Genomic DNA, 21962 nt, shown 5'->3' with positions numbered 1-21962 from the left:
ATACACAATACAAGGTCACACTCATCCTAATTAGGACATTGAATTCAGATCTAGAAATATATTTTATGATAACGTCAGTGTTATTATTGTCTGTAATCTGTGAGCGCTGAGATATTGTCACTGCTTATAATAGCCCATGAAAGGATCTTTAGAATTCATTCACATTGCTTGTCAGCGCTATGATTTATAGCAGACCGCTCCAAAGAAGAAAGGAAAACAGGAAAAACAAGAAAATTCTGAGGTCTCTGTGATGACATCACTGAGAATGCAGCCTATCCATTCACTAGAGATCAGCGGTGACATCACTGAGAATGCCGCCTATCCATTCACTAGAGATCAGCGGTGACATCACTGAGAATGCCGCCTATCCATTCACTAGAGATCAGCGGTGACATCACTGAGAATGCCGCCTATCCATTCACTAGAGACCAGCGGTGACATCACTGAGAATGCAGCCTATCCATTCACTAGAGATCAGCGGTGACATCACTGAGAATGCCGCCTATCCATTCACTAGAGATCAGCGGTGACATCACTGAGAATGCCGCCTATCCATTCACTAGAGACCAGCGGTGACATCACTGAGAATGCCGCCTATCCATTCACTAGAGATCAGCGGTGACATCACTGAGAATGCCGCCTATCCATTCACTAGAGATCAGCGGTGACATCACTGAGAATGCCGCCTATCCATTCACTAGAGACCAGCGGTGACATCACTGAGAATGCAGCCTATCCATTCACTAGAGATCAGCGGTGACATCACTGAGAATGCCGCCTATCCATTCACTAGAGATCAGTGGTGACATCACTAAGAATGCCGCCTATCCATTCACTAGAGACCAGCGGTGACATCACTGAGAATGCAGCCTATCCATTCACTAGAGATCAGCGGTGACATTACTGAGAATGCAGCCTATCCATTCACTAGAGATCAGCGGTGACATCACTGAGAATGCCGCCTATCCATTCACTAGAGATCAGCGGTGACATCACTGAGAATGCCGCCTATCCATTCACTAGAGACCAGCGGTGACATCACTGAGAATGCAGCCTATCCATTCACTAGAGATCAGCGGTGACATCACTGAGAATGCCGCCTATCCATTCACTAGAGATCAGTGGTGACATCACTAAGAATGCCGCCTATCCATTCACTAGAGACCAGCGGTGACATCACTGAGAATGCAGCCTATCCATTCACTAGAGATCAGCGGTGACATCACTGAGAATGCAGCCTATCCATTCACTAGAGACCAGCGGTGACATCACTGAGAATGCACCCTATCCATTCACTAGAGATCAGCGGTGACATCACTGAGAATGCAGCCTATCCATTCACTAGAGATCAGCGGTGACATCACTGAGAATGCCGCCTATGCAGTCACTAGAGATCAGCGGTGACATCACTGAGAATGCCGCCTATCTATTCACTAGAGATCAGCAGTGACATCACTGAGAATGCCGCCTATCCATTCACTACAGATCAGCGGTGACATCACTGAGAATGCAGCCTATCCATTCACTAGAGATCAGCGGTGACATCACTGAGAATGCCGCCTATCTATTCACTAGAGATCAGCGGTGACATCACTGAAAATGCCGCCTATCCATTCACTAGAGATCAGCGATGACATCACTGAGAATGCAGCATATGCAGTCACTAGAGACCAGCGGTGACATCACTGAGAATGCCGCCTATCCATTCACTAGAGATTAGCAGTGACATCACTGAGAATGCCGCCTATCCATTCACTAGAGATCAGCGGTGACATCACTGAGAATGCCGCCTATCCATTCACTAGAGATCAGCGGTGACATCACTGAGAATGCCGCCTATCCTTTCACTAGAGATCAGCGGTGACATCACTGAGAATGCAGCCTATCCATTCACTAGAGATCAGTGGTGACATCACTGAGAATGCCGCCTATCCATTCACTAGCGATCAGCGGTGACATCACTGAGAATGCAGCCTATCCATTCACTAGAGTTTAGCAGTGACATCACTGAGAATGCCGCCTATCTATTCACTAGAGATCAGCGGTGACATCACTGAGAATGCCGCCTATCCATTCACTAGAGATCAGCGGTGACATCACTCAGAATGCAGCATATGCAGTCACTAGAGACCAGCGGTGACATCACTGAGAATGCAGCCTATCCATTCACTAGAGATCAGCGGTGACATCACTGAGAATGCCGCCTATCCATTCACTAGAGATCAGTGGTGACATCACTGAGAATGCTGCCTATCCATTCACTAAAGATCAGCGGTGACATCACTGAGAATGCCGCCTATCCATTCACTAGAGATCAGCGGTGACATCACTGAGAATGCAGCCTATCCATTCACTAGAGATCAGCGGTGACATCACTGAGAATGCTGCCTATCCATTCACTAGAGATCAGCGTGACATCACTGAGAATGCCGCCTATCCATTCACTAGAGATCAGCGGTGACATCACTGAGAATGCCGCCTATCCATTCACTAGAGATGAGCGGTGACATCACTGAGAATGCCGCCTATCCATTCACTAGAGATCAGCGGTGACATCACTGAGAATGCAGCCTATGCAGTCACTAGAGATCAGCGGTGACATCACTGAGAATGCAGCCTATCCATTCACCAGAGATGAGCGGTGACATCACTGAGAATGCCGCCTATCCATTCACTAGAGATCAGCGGTGACATCACTGAGAATGCCGCATATTCATTCACTAGAGATCAGCGGTGACATCACTGAGAATGCAGCCTATCCATTCACTAGAGATCAGCAGTGACATCACTGAGAATGCCGCCTATCCATTCACTAGAGATCAGCGGTGACATCACTGAGAATGCAGCCTATCCATTCACTAGAGATCAGCGGTGACATCACTGAGAATGCCGCCTATCCATTCACTAGAGATCAGCGGTGACATCACTGAGAATGCCGCCTATCTATTCACTAGAGATCAGCGATGACATCACTGAGAATGCAGCCTATCCATTCACCAGAGATCAGCGGTGACATCACTGAGAATGCCGCCTATCCATTCACTAGAGATCAGCGGTGACATCACTGAGAATGTTTCTTCTTTTGTGGTGCTCATGAGGATGCACAGTGGCGCCTCCCAGTGTATGATTTGGGGTACAGCTGCAGCAGTCTCAGGGTCCTTCACACCCATCTATACATGTATACATGCCAGGGCTGTGCTTGCGTCGCCTGCTTTGCTTGCTCCGCTGCACCTCCACATCCGTCAGTCTGCTGCAGGGATAATCCTTTACAATTACCCACGGAGTGACATTCACATTGGGAATAATTATCGTTCGCTTATAGTCGCACAATTATAGGCAGGAGCCGCACTCACAGCCTGGGGCGCACTGACCGTCCGTCTGCCGCGCGTCTTCCTTGTGACAACCTAAACACTAAGCTTCCTAATGAGGAACTGACGCATTCTAGATACAATATGTAGCAGAGCTGAGTGTGTTCTTTCTGAAAAGTGATCCATAGTGCGTAAACCATGTATTACCAGCTGCTTTACATAGGACTGCAGTTTTGTTTTACCTGCTGCTCTCAGATGTTTTGGGTAGACTACAGGTAGATGACTACAAGATTTTTGCATTCATTAATTTGAAGGTGTTTTTTGCGGACTGCAAGTAGACCCACTGTACTGTGTGCAGGTGATTAAGGTTTTACATAGGACTGCAGGTATACTCGCTGTATGGTATGTAGGTGGTTATGATAATGTGTTACACAGAGCTGCCGATAAATATTATGCATTATCTATACTTAGGTAGCGATATCTCAATGTTCTTTAGGTGATATTGAAGTGTAAAGGCGCATTCACGCGACTGCGCCGTATTGTGCGGTCCGCAAAACACGGATGCCGCCCCTGTGTGTTCCGCAATTTGTGGAACGGAACGAGCGACCCATTATAGAAATGCCTATTCTTGTCCACGATTGCAGACAGCCATAGGACATCCTCTATATTTTTTGGAACAGAACAATGGATGCGGATAGCCCACTGTCCGTATCTTTTGCGGCGCCATTGAAATGAACGGGTCCGCACCCATTCCACAAAATTGATGAAGGGAAGCAGAGCCGTTCATATGGTCGTCTGTCTGCTGATGTAATCTTTACTAAGGTTGTTTAACACAATTCAATTTGTGATCTCTGGTTTTACATAGGACTGCAAGTAACATTTACATAGGACTGCAGTTAACATCTTTATTGAAATATATTTAATCATTAAAGATACAGCCTCCAAGGGTCACATAAGAACGCCATCTCTGCTACATCTGCCCGCGTGTCCCAGCACCTGGCTGCGCCCGTCACCGGCAGATTAGCGCTTTAGATGCTTTTAATATTGGATTAAATGAAATAGAATTTAACGCTAATGCAATTTACGTGTAAAGGAAAAAACTCGTCTCCTGGTTAAATTCCCCACACGGCGGATCCATCACCGCGAGTAGCCGTTAACCACTTCCCTGCCAGCAGCCTGCGCCGCACCTGTGACAAGAGGACGGAGAGCAGATGCAGAGCGCAGCGATATCAGCACAGACGGGAGATACAGTCCTATATGAACATATATATATTGAATACGACATATCTGACATCAGTGTGTAATATTGCATATACTGTATGAACACCCCTCTCCTGAAATACTCTGCACTGCCGTGGACCCCGCGCCTTTCACTATATAAATATCAGTAAATATCAGTCTGCTACCTTCCACAAGATCAGCACACTCCTCTCCTGAAATCATCTGTGCTGCTGGGAGAACCCTGCTCCTTCCAATATGTAACTATCAGTCTATGACTTCCACAGGATCAGCACACTCCTCTCCTGAAATACTCTGTGCTGCTGTGGACCCTGCTCCTTCCACTATGTAACTTTCAGTCTGTGATCTCCCACAAGATCAGCACACCCCTCTCCTGAAATACTCTGTGCTGTGAAGGAGCCCAATGGGCTGTGAAGGAGCCCAGCACCGCCCGCTGTGAAGGAGCCCAGCACCGCCCCCTGTGAAGGAGCCCAGCGCTGCCCGCTGTGAAGGAGCCCAGCACCGCCCGCTGTGAAGGAGCCCAGCACCGCCCCCTGTGAAGGAGCCCAGCACCGCCCGCTGTGAAGGAGCCCAGCACCGCCCGCTGTGAAGGAGCCCAGCACCGCCCGCTGTGAAGGAGCCCAACAGCCGCCCGCATCCTCTGAATCTCCTCCCTGCTCCACCGACGTCACAGAATTGAAGCGCTGTAATCTTGCGCATGCACAAGTATGCCGCATATGAGTGCTGGCATAGTGTTCCTTCCCTGTGCTGGCATCAGCCTCAGGGAATGAACTGTGCATGCGCGAGATTACGGCGCTTAAAGGGTTTCTACCACTTCATTTTCACATATTTAGCTGTCAGACACTAGCGATCCGCTAGTGTCTGCTCTGCCAAACCATCCTAATATAATTGCTTTTGGGGCAGCCGTTTCGCTAAAAAAAGAACTTATATTGATATGCTAATGAGCCTCTAGGTGCTATGGGGGCGTCATTAGCACCTAGAGGCTCCGTCTACCTTCATACACAGCCGCCGCCCAGCGCGTCCCTCCAGCCCGCCCATCTCCTCTGGAATGCGATCCTCCCTGTGAACGTATGTATTCGGCGCATGCGCAGTGAATGTCTGACCGCTTCCCTGCTCAGACATCTCCACTGCGCCTGCGCCGATGACGTCATAGTGCTCCGAGGAACAGGCGCAGTGGAGATGTCTGAGCAGGGAAGCGGTCAGACATTCACTGCGCATGCGCCGAATACATACGCTCACAGGGAGGATCGCATTCCAGAGGAGATGGGCGGGCTGGAGGGACGTGCTGGGCGGCGGCATTTTGTGAAGGTAGATGGAGCCTCTAGGTGCTAATGACGCCCCCATAGCACCTAGAGGCTCATTAGCATATTAATAAAAGTTCTTTTTTTAGCGAAACGGCTGCCCAAAAAGCAATTATATTAGGATGGTTTGGCAGAGCAGACAGCTAAATATGTGAAAACAAAGTGGTAGAAACCCTTTAAACTATGTGACATCAGGGGAGTAAGGAGGAGATTCGGAGGATGCGGGCGGTGCTGGGCTCCTTCACAGCGGGCGGTGCTGGGCTCCTTCACAGCGGGCGGTGCTGGGCTCCTTCACAGCGGGCGGTGCTGGGCTCCTTCACAGCGGGCGGTGCTGGGCTCCTTCACAGCGGGCGGTGCTGGGCTCCTTCACAGCGGGCGGTGCTGGGCTCCTTTACAGCGGGCGGTGCTGGGCTCCTTCACAGCGGGCGGTGCTGGGCTCCTTCACAGCGGGCGGTGCTGGGCTCCTTCACAGCGGGCGGTGCTGGGCTCCTTCACAGCGGGCGGTGCTGGGCTCCTTCACAGCGGGCGGTGCTGGGCTCCTTCACAGCGGGCGGTGCTGGGCTCCTTCACAGCGGGCGGTGCTGGGCTCCTTCACAGCGGGCGGTGCTGGGCTCCTTCACAGCGGGCGGTGCTGGGCTCTTTCACAGCGGGCGGTTGTGGCCTCTGGAATCCATTGCATTGTGCTGCTTGATACAACGAGGTCGGACAGACGGAAATCATGAGTTTGGGTGTTCTGGATTGGATGACTCCAGTGGTGAAGTTGGATGGCGCTCTGGCTTGGACAACCTCAGTGTTAAATCTGTTTGGCTCTCTGGATTGGAGGGCCACAGTGGTGAAATTGGGTAATGCTCTGGATTGGATGGCAAGAGTGGTGAATCTGTGTGGCCCTTTAGAATAAAGCCTCGTTCACACGTCAGTGTTCTCCACCTCCCCATTCATTTTCATTTGTGTATTCACACATCAGTGTTTTTAGCACGGATGCATGCTCTATTTTGTCCGTGTTCACGGACATTATAGTCTATAGGTCAGTGAAAACCACGGATGCCATCCGTGTTGCATCCCTGTTTCACGGATCATTAGGAAGAGATACTTTGTGCAGGGTCAGTGAAACATGGATGGCACACGGACAGCAAAAAACGGACACACGGACATCTTCACGGAGGCATCACTGACCACCTTCTCACGGATTTAAGCACGGACACGGACGTGTGAGAGAGGCTTAAATGACTACAGTGGTGAATCTGGGTGGCGCTCTCGATTGGATAACAACGGTAAATTTCAAGGGTGCTCTAGATTGGATGAATTTGGATTGGACAACCCCAATGGTAAAATTGAGTGGCATTCTGGATTAGATGACCACAGTGGTTAAATTGGATAACTTTCTGATTTGGACGACCTCAGTGGTGAATTTGGGTGGCGCTCTGGATTGGACGACCACAGTTATGAATGTGTGGCTCTCTGGAGTGGAGGACCACAGTGATGTATTTGGGTGGCGTTCTGGATCTGACAACCACAGTGGTGAAATTTGCTGTTGCTCTGGATTGGACAACCACAGTAGTGAATTTTGCTGTTGCTCTGGATTGGACAACCACAGTGGTGAATTTTGGTTGTGCTCTTGGGTGGAGGACCACAATGGTGAATTTGTGTGGCTCTCTGGATTGGACAATCACAGTGGTGATTTGGGTGGTGCTCTGGACTGGATGACCACAGTGGTAAATCAGGCTGACACTCTTGATTAAATGAATACAGTGGTGAATCAGGTTGGTGCTCTTAATAAATTAACACAATCATGAATTTTGGTGGAGCTAAAGATTATAGGAACACAGAGATGATATTGGATGACGCTCTAGATTGGAGGATCACATGGATGATGCCCTGGATTTGAGGACCACAGATATTATATTGGATGACGCTCTGGATTGGAGGATCACATGGATGATATTGGATGATGCTCTGGATTGGAGGATCACATGGATGATATTGGATGGTGCTCTGGATTGGAGGACCACAGAGATGATATTGGATGACGCTCTGGATTGGAGGATCACATAGATGATACTCTGGATTGAAGGACCACAGAGATGACATTGGATGATGCTCTGGATTGGAAAACCTCAGTGGTCACTCATTAAAGGCCTGATGAGAATGCTTCGTCCCCCATTGATACAATGTATCATTTATTATCACTGATCACGAGTCTTGTCACCAGATTTACATCTTCTCATCACAGTTTTTTCTGCAGTTTCCTTGATCCTCCGTCCACACCTGGTCTGATCACTTGAAACACATCCAATTTCAACTATCTGCGCGATTTCCTCCAGAGGCCGCTAACAAATGAAAATCTCACGAGAAGCAGCAGCAGCGATTAAACTGAGCGAATAAAAATGAGCTCCCAGGATCACAACGTACACATGAAAAGGATTCCTAAGCCTTGAGGAATCCTGGGAGAAATGAGTTCTAGGAGGGGATGCATCGGCGCTGGGACTGACACACTTAATTACACGTCGGCTGGGATGCTCAGGAGAATTGTGCTGCAGCGAGAGCGAAATACTTACAGGACGGAGTTATGTTGTATCTTACTGTATTTCACTGAAATGAGTGAAGCCCTGTGGGCGAGTTCAATTATTAAAGATTTTTTATGTAAAATCTTGTTACTGCGGCTTTCTATACAACCGGTTGCAGCCTATATATTATTCATAGCAGATACCTGCAGTTTATCTCTGGAACAAATTGGCTCCGAACGTGCGCTGCAAACTTTATGTACGAACCGCCATAATGGAGACCTAAATGCTACGACAGCTCAGTAGGGCGAGAGAGAGAGTGACACCCGACTCATTACTAATGATATAGAGTATACACAGCGGCTTCACGCAGATATGAAAATTCTGTGCACATAATAGTTATATTCATGTGCACAGGAGCAGTATTATAGTAGTTATATTCTTGTACATAGGAGCAGTATTATTGTAGTTATATTCTTGTACATAGGAGCAGTATTATAGCAGTTATATTCTTGTACATAGGAGCAGTATTATAGTAGTTATATTCATGTGCACAGGAGCAGTATTATTGTAGTTATATTCTTGTACATAGGAGCAGTATTATAGCAGTTATATTCTTGTACATAGGAGCAGTATTATAGTAGTTATATTCTTGTACATAGGAGCAGTATTATAGTAGTTATATTCTTGTACATAGGAGCAGTATTATAGTAGTTATATTCTTGTACTTAGGAGCAGTATTATAGTAGTTATATTCTTGTACATCGGAGCAGTATTATAGTAGTTATATTCTTGTACATAGGAGGCAGAATTATAGTAGGTATATCCTTGTATATAGGAGGCAGTATTATAGTAGTTATATCCTTGTACATAGGAGGCAGTATTATAGTAGTTATATCCTTGTATATAGGAGGCAGTATTATAGTAGTTATATTCTTGTACATAGGAGCAGTATTATAGTAGTTATATTCTTGTACATAGGAGCAGTATTATAGTAGTTATATTCTTGTACATAGGAGCAGTATTATAATAGTTATATTCTTGTACATAGGGGCAGTATTATAGTAGTTATATTCTTGTACATAGGAGCAGTATTATAGTAGTTATATTCTTGTACATAGGAGCAGTATTATAGTAGTTATATTCTTGTACATAGGAGGCAGTATTATAGTAGTTATATTCTTGAACATAGGAGGCAGTATTATAGTAGTTATATTCTTGAACATAGGAGGCAGTATTATAGTAGTTATATTCTTGTACATAGGAGCAGTATTATAGTAGTTATATTCTTGTACATAGGAGGCAGTATTATAGTAGTTATATTCTTGTACATAGGAGCAGTATTATAGTAGTTATATTCTTGTACATAGGAGGCAGTATTATAGTAGTTATATTCTTGTACATAGGGGCAGTATTATAGTAGTTATATTTTTGTACAGAGGAGCAGTATTATAGTAGTTATATTCTTGTACATAGGAGCAGTATTATAGTAGTTATAGTCTTGTACATAGGAGGCAGTATTATAGTAGTTATATTCTTGTACATAGGAGAAGTATTATAATAGTTATATTCTTGTACATAGGAGCAGTATTATAGCAGTTATATTCTTGTACATAGGAGCAGTATTATAGCAGGTATATTCTTGTACATAGGAGGCAGTATTATAGCAGTTATATTCTTGTACATAGGAGCAGTATTATAGTAGTTATATTCTTGTACATAGGGGCAGTATTATAGTAGTTATATTCTTGTACATAGGGGCAGTATTATAGTAGTTATATTCTTGTACATAGGAGCAGCATTATAGTAGTTATATTCTTGTACATAGGGAGCAGTATTATAGTAGTTATATTCTTGTATATAGGGGGCAGTATTATAGTAGTTATATTCTTGTACATAGGGGGCAGTATTATAGTAGTTATATTCTTGTACATAGGGGGCAGTATTATAGTAGTTATATTCTTGTACATAGAAGGCAGTATTATAGTAGTTATATACTTGTACATAGGAGCAGTATTATAGTAGTTATATTCTTGTACATAGGAGGCAGTATTATAGTAGTTATATTCTTGTACATAGGAGGCAGTATTATAGCAGTTATATTCTTGTACATAGGAGGCAGTATTATAGCAGTTATATTCTTGTACATAGGAGCAGTATTATAGCAGTTATATTCTTGTACATAGGGAGCAGTATTATAGCAGTTATATTCTTGTACATAGGAGCAGTATTATAGCAGTTATACTGCTACTATAATACTACTATATATCTACTATAGTGGTTATAATTATAATACACTTGTATGTAGGGGGCAGTATTATGGTAGTTATATTCTTATATAGTGTATTCGACTGTAGAAAAGACTGGCTTTTTACTTTACTGTGGTCTCTGTACTCACCTCACAGGTGGCGTTCTTCAGAGGTGAGGGGTACAGAACGTTGGTCATTGTGGAGCTCTGGGAAGCTGTAGATTCCCTCGTATTTAGGATCAGCACTGAGTCATCTATTTAAATAAGAAGACATTTTAGGTCAGCAGTTGACAGTTTTTAGAACTGTGGTAATGACTCAATGATTTGTTGATTGTGTCCTAACAGTTACTTAATAAATGCTGTTTCCTAAAATATACAGTATATACTCATTAGCCGCAGATATGGAACATAATTACCACATCATGTAATTTTCAGTTCCAAAGTTCTCTGTTTGCATTCCCAAGTAGCAAGTCACAACTTGATGACATCACTGAGCCTCCCTCTTGATTTGACGACAGTATTGTGCTTACATCACAAAGGCGATGCCTCCAGATTAGATAATATAATTAAGACTCCCTTTTAGACCTGGATTCTAGAGATGTTTTTGAGATTCAAGCGACATGAGCGGACGAGAGATTGAAATAAGGGGTGAAAGAAAGATCAATCTCAAACATAACACCGATGTAGCGGGCGTGCTGCCTCGGAGTGATGGTAGTGGCGAACACTGTGAAGGAGATATCAGGTAGGTTAGCAGATGGAGAAATACAAGAAGTTCCGTTTTTGAAAGATTCAGTTTCAGATAGAAAGAGGGGGCATGATGTTAGAGACGGCAGAGAGACAGCCACTGGTGTGTATATAGTTGAGTGTCATCAGCATAGAGATGGAACTGGAAACCAAATCTGCTGATGGTCTGTCCAATTGGGGCTTTGTAGAGAGAGGAGAGGGCCTAGGACTGAACCCTGAGGAACCCCAACAGCAAGAGTGAGAGGAGAAGATGTGGAGCCAGTGAATGATACACTGAAAGAGAGGCCAGAGAGATAGGAAGAGAACCAGGAGGGCAGTGTCCTTTAGGCCGATATATTGGAGCATGGTGAGGAGGAGATGGTAGTCTAAAGTGTGGTCAAGGAGAATGAGCAGAGAGTAGTCACCGTTGCATTTTGCTGTCAGGAGGTCATTTGTCACTTTGGTGAGGGCAGTTTCTGTAGAATGTAGGGTGCGGAAACCAGATTCGGGGGAACTAACTCTCCTTAGGGAGAGAGCACCTTAATCAGTGTGAGGAGACTTCTAGTCCATACATGCTCCTCTGGAATTCTGGGAGGGAGGGGATGCAACCAGATTGTAATGGATCAAGGAGAGAGTAGACCACCAGACGCTCCAGTAGTTTAGAGATGAAGGGAAGATTGGAGACTGATATAATAGATAAGTGAGTAATAGAAGAACGTTCTCTTCGAAATGTAGAACCGTGCCTGTAAAGAACGCGAATATAAAATAATAAATCTTTATAGTCTCATTTTATTGAAACCAGGAATCACAAACTAAGGGCTCATGCACACGACAGTATTTTGCGTTCAGTATACTGGCCGTTTTTTGCGTTCAGTATGCGGTACATATACTGAACTATTAATTTCAATGGTTCAGCAAAAAATACTGAAGTGTCTCCGTGTGCATTCCGTTTCAGTATATCCGTACCGTGAAAAGATAGAACATGTCCTATTCTTGTCCGCAAATCACGGTGCTTGGCTACATTCAAGTCAATGGGTCCGCAAAAATAATGGAACACATACGGAAATGCATCCGTATGTCTTCCGTATCCGTTCCTTTTTATGCTGAACCATCTATTGAAAATTTTATGCCCAGCCCAATTTTTTCTATGTAATTGCTGTATACTGTATATGGCATACGGAAAAACGTAACGGAAAAACGGAAAGGAAACGGCCTGGATTTCTTCTGAGTGCAGGAGCGCACGGCGTCATTGGTTGCTATGACGCCGTGCGCTTCCTGCTGCCGCCGCAGTACAGTAATACACTGGTACTTTCACACTAGCGTTATTCTTTTCCGGCATAGAGTTCCGTCCTAGGGGCTCAATACCGGAAAAAAACGGATCACTTGTACCCTAATGCATTCTGAATGGAGAGCAATCCGTTCAGGATGCATCAGTTCAGTCCCTCTTACGTTTTTTGGATGGAGAAAATACCGCAGCACGCTGCAGTTTCATCTCCGGCCAAAAATACTGATCACTTGCCGGAATGCCGGATACGGCATTAATTTACATTGAAGTGTATTAGTGCCGGATCAGTCATTAAGTGTTCCGGCAAAACGGATCCGGCATTCCAGTCTGTGCATGCGCAGACCTTTAAAAAATGCAAAAAAAATTAATACCGGATCCGTTTTTCCGGATGACACTGGAGAGATAGATCCGGTATTTCAATGCTTTTGTCAGACGGATCAGGATCCGGATCAGTCTGACAAATGCCATCAGTTTGCATACAGATTGCCGAAATCCTCTGCCGCAAAGTGTGAAAGTCCCCTTAGTGGTGACAGCCAGAGAGAGAGACTGGAGTAAAAAAACGGAAGGTACTCCGTGTGCATTCTGTTTCCGTATGTCCGTATTTCCATTCCGCATAAAAAAATAGAACATGTCCTATCATTGTCCACAGGACTATTCTATTTGGGGCCAGCTTTTCTGTTCCGCAAAATACGGAATGCACACCGACGTCATCCGTATTTTTTGCAGATCCGTTTTTTTTTTGCGGACCGCAAAATACATACGGTCGTGTGTATGAGCCCTAAGACTGAGGAGGGAGTGAAAATCGTCAGAGTTTTTTTGGGTTGTTGTACAGTGAGGAGATTAGGGTGGTCCTTATGGTGAGGTGGGGGGCAGAGTTATAGGTTATAGCATGAATTTGTAATGGAGGAAGCGGTTTGGTGTTCAGCACTCCTGGAGCAACATTGGAGAAAGTGAGTTTGGGGTGTAAGCCGCAAATTCGCCTAAAAATATTGATGAAAATACTGACCATGTAAAAATGACCTTAAGGCTACATGCACACGAACGTGGTTTGTTTCCGTGTCCGTTCCGTTTTTTTTGCGGATAGGATGCAGACCCATTCATTTCAATGGGTCTGCAAAAAATGCGGACAGCACACCGTGTGCTGTCCGCATTAGTATGTCCGTTCCTTAGCCCCGCGAAAAAAATAGAACATGTCCTATTCTTGTCCGTTTTAGGCATACACGTTGAATTTTTTTTTGTGGGGCTACGGAATAGACTTACTAATGTGGACAGCACATGGTGTGCTGTCCGCATTTTTTGCGGACCCATTGAAATGAATAGTGTGAAACTAGCCTTAATCACTGAGGCTCCACCTGATCAGATGACATCACTTAGGCTCCACCTGATCAGATGACATCACTTAGGCTCCACCTGATCAGATGACATCCCTTAGGCTCCACCTGATCAGATGACATCACTTAGGCTCCACCTGATCAGATGACATCACTTAGGCTCCACCTGATCAGATGACATCACTGAGGCTCCACCTGATCAGATGACATTACTTAGGCTCCACCTGATCAGATGACATCACTGAGTCTCAATTTGATCTGCTTTTATTACCAAGACTCCCCCTATGATCAGTACAGGGGCAGACTGGCCATAGACACTACAGCAGAATTTCCAGGTGGGCCATTGACCAGGGGGTCTTCTCACCGCTGCTGGCCATGTACGTAATGATCTGATGATCCTACACTAGTTAATGCTCGGAGCACCAGGTTGGGCTGTTCTCGGAACTGCCTGCTCCCGGTGACCGCATGTGTTTCAGAGCGGCTCGCGGCGCAGGCACAGATAAGGACTTACCTCTGCATCGCCGGGCTTGGGAATAAAGATGGCAGATCGTATGTGTTCGTCGGCGAACACTGCGAACTGGCCATCACTACTCATGTACCTGGCTACCAGTTGCAGGCGATCTCCTGAATTCAACTGTGTAACCCTCCCAGGGCCGGCTCCAGGTTCATGTGGGCCCTTGGGCGATAAAGTGTCAGTGGGCCCCTTGTGGCATTTTGCACGGCGCTTACAGCAATGAAACTGCATGTATTATAGATTGAATACCTTACACAGAGCGGATATATGGGAATCAGTCCTTATTTGCCTACTTTTATTTTCTACCCAGTGTTTCAGTCCCTCAGGTCTACTCACAGATATGTGCTCCCTCACAGTAGATATGCCAAGATGTGTGCCTCCTTCACAGTAGATATGCCAAGATATGTGCCCAGTGCCCCCTTCACAGTGGTTATGCCCAGATGTGCCCCCTTCACAGGAAGTGAAAAAAAAAAACAATAAATCCTCCTGGCCTCAGTCACCTGGCTCCTCCGATGATCTGCGCTCCCCATCAGCAGGATACTGTGACACATGGCGCTGCTGTGTAGGAGGAGCAGAGGCTGATTCCCGGCCTGCCCCGCTCCTCCTCCTACACAGATCAGCAGGACCATGTGTGAGGACATTGTGCTGCTGCTGTGGAGCGCTGGTGGCTCAATGGTGGAGCTGGGAGCAAATAGTTCCCTGCTTCAGTGGGCTGCCTACGGTGTTTGGCACCCGGGGCGGGTCCTTTCTCTGGCACCCCCCCCAGTACTTAAAAAAAAAATAATTGTACCCCCTCACAGTAGTATTGCCCTCATTTTACAACCTTCAAGGTAGTTTTGTACAGATGTGTGCCCCCTTCACAGTAGTTATGCCCTCTTTGTGCCCCTTTCACAGTTCTAATGCCTTATTTGTGCCCCCTTCACAGTAATAATCCCCATTGTGCCCCCTTCATAGTAATAATCCCCATTGTGCCCCCTTCACAGTAGTAATGCCGTCTGGCTCTGTGCCCCCTCCATAGAAATGCCCATTGTGCCCCCTTCACATTAGTAATGCCCTCTGTGCCCCCTTCATAGTAATACAGTCCTTTGTGCCCCCTCCATAGTAATAAAGTCCTCTGTGCCCCCTCCATAGTAATAAAGTCCTCTGTGCCCCCTCCATAGTAATAAAGTCCTCTGTGCCCCCTCCATAGTAATAAAGTCCACTGTGCCCCCTCCATAGTAATAAAGTCCTCTGTGCCCCCTCCATAGTAATAAAGTCCTCTGTGCCCCCTCCATAGTAATAAAGTCCTCTGTGCCCCCTCCATAGTAATAAAGTCCTCTGTGCCCCCTCCATAGTAATAAAGTCCTCTGTGCCCCCTCCATAGTAATAAAGCCCTCTATGCCCCCTCCATAGTAATAAAGCCCTCTGTGCCCCCTCCATAGTAATAAAGCCCTCTGTGCCCCCTCCATAGTAATAAAGTCCTCTGTGCCCCCTCCATAGTAATAAAGTCCTCTGTGCCCCCTCCATAGTAATAAAGCCCTCTGTGCCCCCTCCATAGTAATAAAGCCCTCTATGCCCCCTCCATAGTAATAAAGCCCTCTATGCCCCCTCCATAGTAATAAAGCACTCTGTGCCCCCTCCATAGTAATAAAGCCCTCTGTGCCCCCTCCATAGTAATAAAGCCCTCTATGCCCCCTCCATAGTAATAAAGTCCTCTGTGCCCCCTCCATAGTAATACAGTCCACTGTGCCCCCTCCATAGTAATAAAGTCCTCTGTGCCCCCTCCATAGTAATAAAGTCCTCTGTGCCCCCTCCATAGTAATAAAGTCCACTGTGCCCCCTCCATAGTAATAAAGTCCTCTGTGCCCCCTCCATAGTAATAAAGTCCTCTGTGCCCCCTCCATAGTAATAAAGTCCTTTGTGCCCCCTCCATAGTAATAAAGTCCTCTGTGCCCCCTCCATAGTAATAAAGTCCTCTGTGCCCCCTCCATAGTAATAAAGCCCTCTATGCCCCCTCCATAGTAATAAAGCCCTCTGTGCCCCCTCCATAGTAATAAAGTCCTCTGTGCCCCCTCCATAGTAATAAAGTCCTCTGTGCCCCCTCCATAGTAATAAAGCCCTCTGTGCCCCCTCCATAGTAATAAAGCCCTCTATGCCCCCTCCATAGTAATAAAGCACTCTGTGCCCCCTCCATAGTAATAAAGCCCTCTGTGCCCCCTCCATAGTAATAAAGCCCTCTATGCCCCCTCCATAGTAATAAAGCACTCTGTGCCCCCTCCATAGTAATAAAGCCCTCTGTGACCCCTCCATAGTAATAAAGCCCTCTGTGCCCCCTCCATAGTAATAAAGCCCTCTATGCCCCCTCCATAGTAATAAAGCCCTCTGTGACCCCTCCATAGTAATAAAGCCCTCTATGCCCCCTCCATAGTAATAAAGCCCTCTATGCCCCCTCTGTATTAAAAGCAAAAAAACACAGTAACTACTCACCTTGTCCCGTTCCTGAAGCTCACAGTCCTCTCTTCCCTGCAGGCACAGATCGCGCTGCAGCACGGTGTGGGCGGAGCTTATGCAGACTACCGGGCTGCAGGCATTAGTGCCTGCAGCCTATCAGAGGCCAGCTCAGGCGGCGCGATGACATCATTATTATCGCGCCGCCTGAGCCGGGCAGCACACAGCAGGGACACAGGCCGGAAGAGGCTGCATCACATCGCTGCTGATGGAGGTAAGAGTGTTTGTTTTTTTTCTTTGCGGGGGAGCTGGCACTATGGGGGCATCTAGCATTTCTTACAGCCCCATTTTTTTGGGGGTGGCACATTATGGGGGGGGGGGGGGGGCACCATGGGGGAGAGGATAACTATGGGGGCATCTGGGGCCTCTAAAGGGGCTTTTTTTTTTATTGGCACATTATGGGGGGCACTATAGGGGAGAGTGGCAGTATGGGGCATCTGTTGGCACTATAGGGGCCTTATTTGGGGGCACTATGGGGAAGTGGGGGCTCTAAAGGGGCCTTTTTTTATTGGCACATTATGGAGGAGAGGCACACTATAGGAGCATCTGCTGGGGGCACTAAAAGGGGCATTTTATTGCTGGCATATTATGGGGGACACTATGGGGAAGGGGAGAGGAGCACTATGAGGGCATTTACTGGGGCACTATATAGGGGTATTTTATACTGGCATACATTATGGGGACATTAGCTCAACAGCGGGCACTAAGCGGGGGTATTTCATATTATAGGGAGAATTATTACTACTAGGGGGTATTATGGGGAGCTTTACTACTACTGGGGGGGGCTATGAGGAACATGATCACTAGTATGGGCACTATAGGGGCATTATTACTACTAAGTGTGCTCTGGCAGAGAATTATTTCTATTGGTGGGATTTTGGGGAGCACTGTTACTTTGGGGGGCACCCTGGCATAGTATCAGCTTAGCACAATTATTTTTGGGGGACATTATCTTTATACTATTAGTGTCAGGGCGCAGTTATTTTTTAGAGCACTGTGTGCCAATAATTGTTGAAGGGGGCACTATCTGTGTGGTAGTAGTATTTCCAGGGGGACTGTTTCTGCAGTATAGTATTGGGGGCACAGCGGGCACAGTATTGGGGCACTATCTGTGTGGTAGCAGTATTTCCAGGGGGACTGTTTCTGCAGTATAGTATTGGGGGCACAGCGGGCACAGTATTGGGGCACTATCTGTGTGGTAGCAGTATTTCCAGGGGGACTGTTTCTGCAGTATAGTATTGGGGGCACAGCGGGCACAGTATTGGGGGTGGCAGGAAATAGTGTTCAGAAGATGTGAAGATGATGGAAATGTGGGAAACTAATGTCTGTTTCTCAATCTCTGCAGAGACGGGAGATGGCAGAAAAATCATCATGGCGGTCTGGTCTGAATGGAGAAGATGAGGAAAGAGAACGTCTACAACAAAGGAGACATCACTGGATGTAAGAGGTAGGGGGCGCTATGTAGGAGAGGAGATGCTCCGGCTCCCCCCCCCCCCTTCCCCTGCCATTTGCAGAAGGAGGATTCAGAGCTGGGTGAGGACGGCCAAAGGGGGCAGCAGGCCACGGGCGGGTGACAGATGGTGGGGGAACCACAGGCCTTGAGCAGGATCTGGGGAGGGAGGAGAGCGGAGGAGCTTCCTGGCTGTAGCCGGCTGTCTATTGTATAATGTGAAGCAGGCAGTGCAGCCAGGACGGGCCCCCCCTCTCCGTATGATGTGTAGACAGGCCGCAACAATAGAATGTCAGCTGTACAGTGTTTGTTGGGCGTGGCCTATTATATGTAGGAGGGGCTTTTAATAATGGGCGGGGCAAAAAAAATCCATTCCTACAGGGCTTTTAGAAATGGCCAGGCAAAAGAATCAGCGCAGCACACGACGCGTGCCACATTGGGGGGCAGTAAATGCAATGTGTTCCTGTTTAAAATAAAATAAAAGTCTGCAAAATAAAAATGGGTCACTTGACTGGATTTGCCCCCCAGGACTAAGGCTGCCAGCCCTCCCCTGCCTGCTGTGCTCTCCCCTCTATGCCCGCTGCCCTCTCCCCTCTATGCCCGCCGCGCTCTCCCCTCTATGCCCGCCGCGCTCTCCCCTCTATGCCCGCCGCGCTCTCCCCTCTATAAAAGCATACAAGTACTGGCTGAATATTCACGGTATATAAAAACTGTGAAACAAATGCCCCCCAGACATGTTTTACCACTGAATGGCGTCCTCAAGGGTCCATGGGGTTATAGCAGAGTTCTTATATACGGACAGTGAATATTCAGCCAGTACCTGGGTCTTCTTATAGAGGAGAGAGCAGTGCAGGTGGGGTCTTTCAGAGACTTTCACTAGTGATGTCCTCTGGATAGGTCATCAGTATCTGATCGGTGGGGGTCCGACACCCGGGACTCCCGACAATCAGCTGTATGAGGAGGTGGCGGCGCATGCAGAGTCTCTCTTCCTGTCATGGACATAGCAGCAGCAGGAAGAGGGAAGGAAGACGGCACACACCTTCCCTTCATACAGCTGATCTGCGGCGGTGCTGGGTGTCGGACCCCCTATCCTGAGGTCATCAGTATTAAAAGCCCAGAGAACCCCTTTAAGAAGTCTTTGACTGCCAAACATTAGCTAAGACTAGTCGTATTAAAGGGAACCTCCCCATCCAGCTGTTTGTATAGAGACATAGCTGTGGTTCACCCGATTAAACCACAGCTTTTCTTTTGTTGATACAAGACTCCGTTCCCGAGTTATGATACTTTTTCCTAATATGCAAATTAGGCATTTGGTGCAATGAGGGCATCACCGTTGCTCTTTAGCACACAGCCCCTCCCTGGCTGCTTTACCACTGCCAGGCCCTGTCAATCCAAGCCGCCAGGGAGGGGCTGGCCACAGAAAGGAGCGGAACTTGTGTGCAACAAGAGCAGCAGCGGCGGCGGCACCCTCGCTGCACTAAAGTCCTAATTTGCATATAAAAAAAAAAAGTATCATAACTCAGCAACGGAGAAAAGAAGTGTTTTAATCATAGAAACCTAGAATGTGTCGGCAGATAAGAACCATTTGGCCCATCTAGTCTGCCCAATATACTGAACACTATGGATAGCCCTTGGCCTTATCTTATATGAAGGATGGCCTTATGCCTATCCCATGCATGCTTAAACTCCTTCACTGTATTTGCAGCTACCACTTCTGCAGGAAGGCTATTCCATGCATCCACTACTCTCTCAGTAAAGTAATACTTCCTGATATTACTTTTAAACCTTTGCCCCTCTAATTTAAAACGATGTCCTCTTGTAGCAGTTTTTCTTCTTTTAAATCTTCTCTCCTCTTTTACCTTGTTGATTCCCTTTATGTATTTAAAAGTTTCCATCATATCCCCTCTGTCTCGTCTTTCTTCCAAGCTATACATGTTAAGGTCCTTTAATCTTTCCTGGTAAGTTTTATCCTGCAATCCATGTACCAGTTTAGTAGCTCTTCTCTGAACTCTCTCCAAAGTATCAATATCCTTCTGGAGATATGGTCTCCAGTACTGAGCACAATACTCCAGATGAGGTCTCACTAGTGCTCTGTAGAGCGGCATGAGCGCCTCCCTCTGTCTACTGGTAATGCCTCTCCCTATACACCCAAGAATTCTGCTAGCATCTCCTGCTGCTCTATGACATTGTCTGCCTACCTTTAAGTCTTCTGAAATAATGACCCCTAAATCCCTTTCCTCAGACACTGAGGTTAGGACTGTATCACTGATTTTATATTCTGCTCTTGGGTTTTTACGCCCCAGGTGCATTATCTTGCACTTATCAACATTAAATTTTAGTTGCCAGATTTTTGACCATTACTCTAGTTTTCCTAAATCCTTTTCCATTTGGTGTATCCCTCCAGGAACATCAACCCTGTTACAAATCTTTGTGTCATCAGCAAAAAGACAAACCTTACCAGCGAGGCCTTCTGCAATTTCGCTGATAAAGATATTAAACAATATGGGTCCCAGAACAGATCCCTGAGGTACCCCACTGGTAACAAGACCTTGGTCTGAATATACTCCATTGACTACAACCCTCTGTTGTCTGTCCCTCAGCCACTGCCTAATCCATTCAACAATATGGGAGTCCAAGCCCAAAGACTGCAATTTATTGATAAGCCTTCTATGTGGGACAGTATCAAAAGCCTTACTGAAGTCTAGATAAGCGATGTCTACTGCACCTCCGCCATCTATTATTTTAGTCACCCAATCAAAAAATCTATAAGATTAGTTTGACATGATCTCCCTGAAGTAAACCCATGCTGTTTTTCATCTTTCAATCCATGGGATTTTAGATGTTCCACAATCCTCTCCTTAAAGGGTTTCTATCACTTCATATGACATAATTAGCTGGCAGACACTAGCGATCTGCTAGTGTCTGCTCTGGCCAACCATCCTACTATAATCACTTGTGGGGCAGCGGTTTTGCTAAAAAACTAACTTTTATAAATATGCTAATGAGCCTCTAGGTGCTATGTGGGCGTCATTAGCACCTAGAGGCTCCGTCTACCTTCATACACAGCGGCCGCCCAGCACGTCCCTCCAGCCCGCCCATGTCCTCCTCCGTGTGACGCAGCGGCCGAATTCTCGCGCATGCGCCGTGCGCGGCTGTATTCGGCGCATTAGAGATGTCTGAGCTCGGAGCGGTCAGACATTCAATGCGCATGCGCGGCTGTATTCGGCGCATGCGCATTGAATGTCTGACCGCTCCGAGCTCAGACATCTCTAATGCGCCGAATACAGCCGCGCACGGCGCATGCGTGAGAATTCGGCCGCTGCGTCACACGGAGGAGGACATGGGCGGGCTGGAGGGACGTGCTGGGCGGCCGCTGTGTATGAAGGTAGACGGAGCCTCTAGGTGCTAATGACGCCCACATAGCACCTAGAGGCTCATTAGCATATTTATAAAAGTTAGTTTTTTAGCAAAACCGTTGCCCCACAAGTGATTATAGTAGGATGGTTGGCCAGAGCAGACACTAGCAGATCGCTAGTGTCTGCCAGCTAATTATGTCATATGAAGTGATAGAAACC

At 46.7% G+C, this 21962-nt stretch overlaps 1 protein-coding gene across 1 annotated transcript in view; it reads right to left on the bottom strand.

The window, feature by feature from the left end:
• ALK (ALK receptor tyrosine kinase) overlaps positions 1–21962 on the bottom strand; it is a 140456-nt gene that overhangs the window by 108984 nt on the left and 9510 nt on the right. Inside the window, exon 5 of the mRNA XM_040430232.1 lies at positions 10748–10851. Coding sequence (XP_040286166.1) covers positions 10748–10851 — 104 coding nt within the window. The remainder of the gene's footprint in view (positions 1–10747; positions 10852–21962) is intronic.

This window comes from Bufo bufo, chromosome 4 (assembly GCF_905171765.1).
Source record: "Bufo bufo chromosome 4, aBufBuf1.1, whole genome shotgun sequence".
NCBI lineage: Eukaryota > Metazoa > Chordata > Amphibia > Anura > Bufonidae > Bufo > Bufo bufo.
This window is presented reverse-complemented; position numbering and strand designations above follow the sequence as displayed.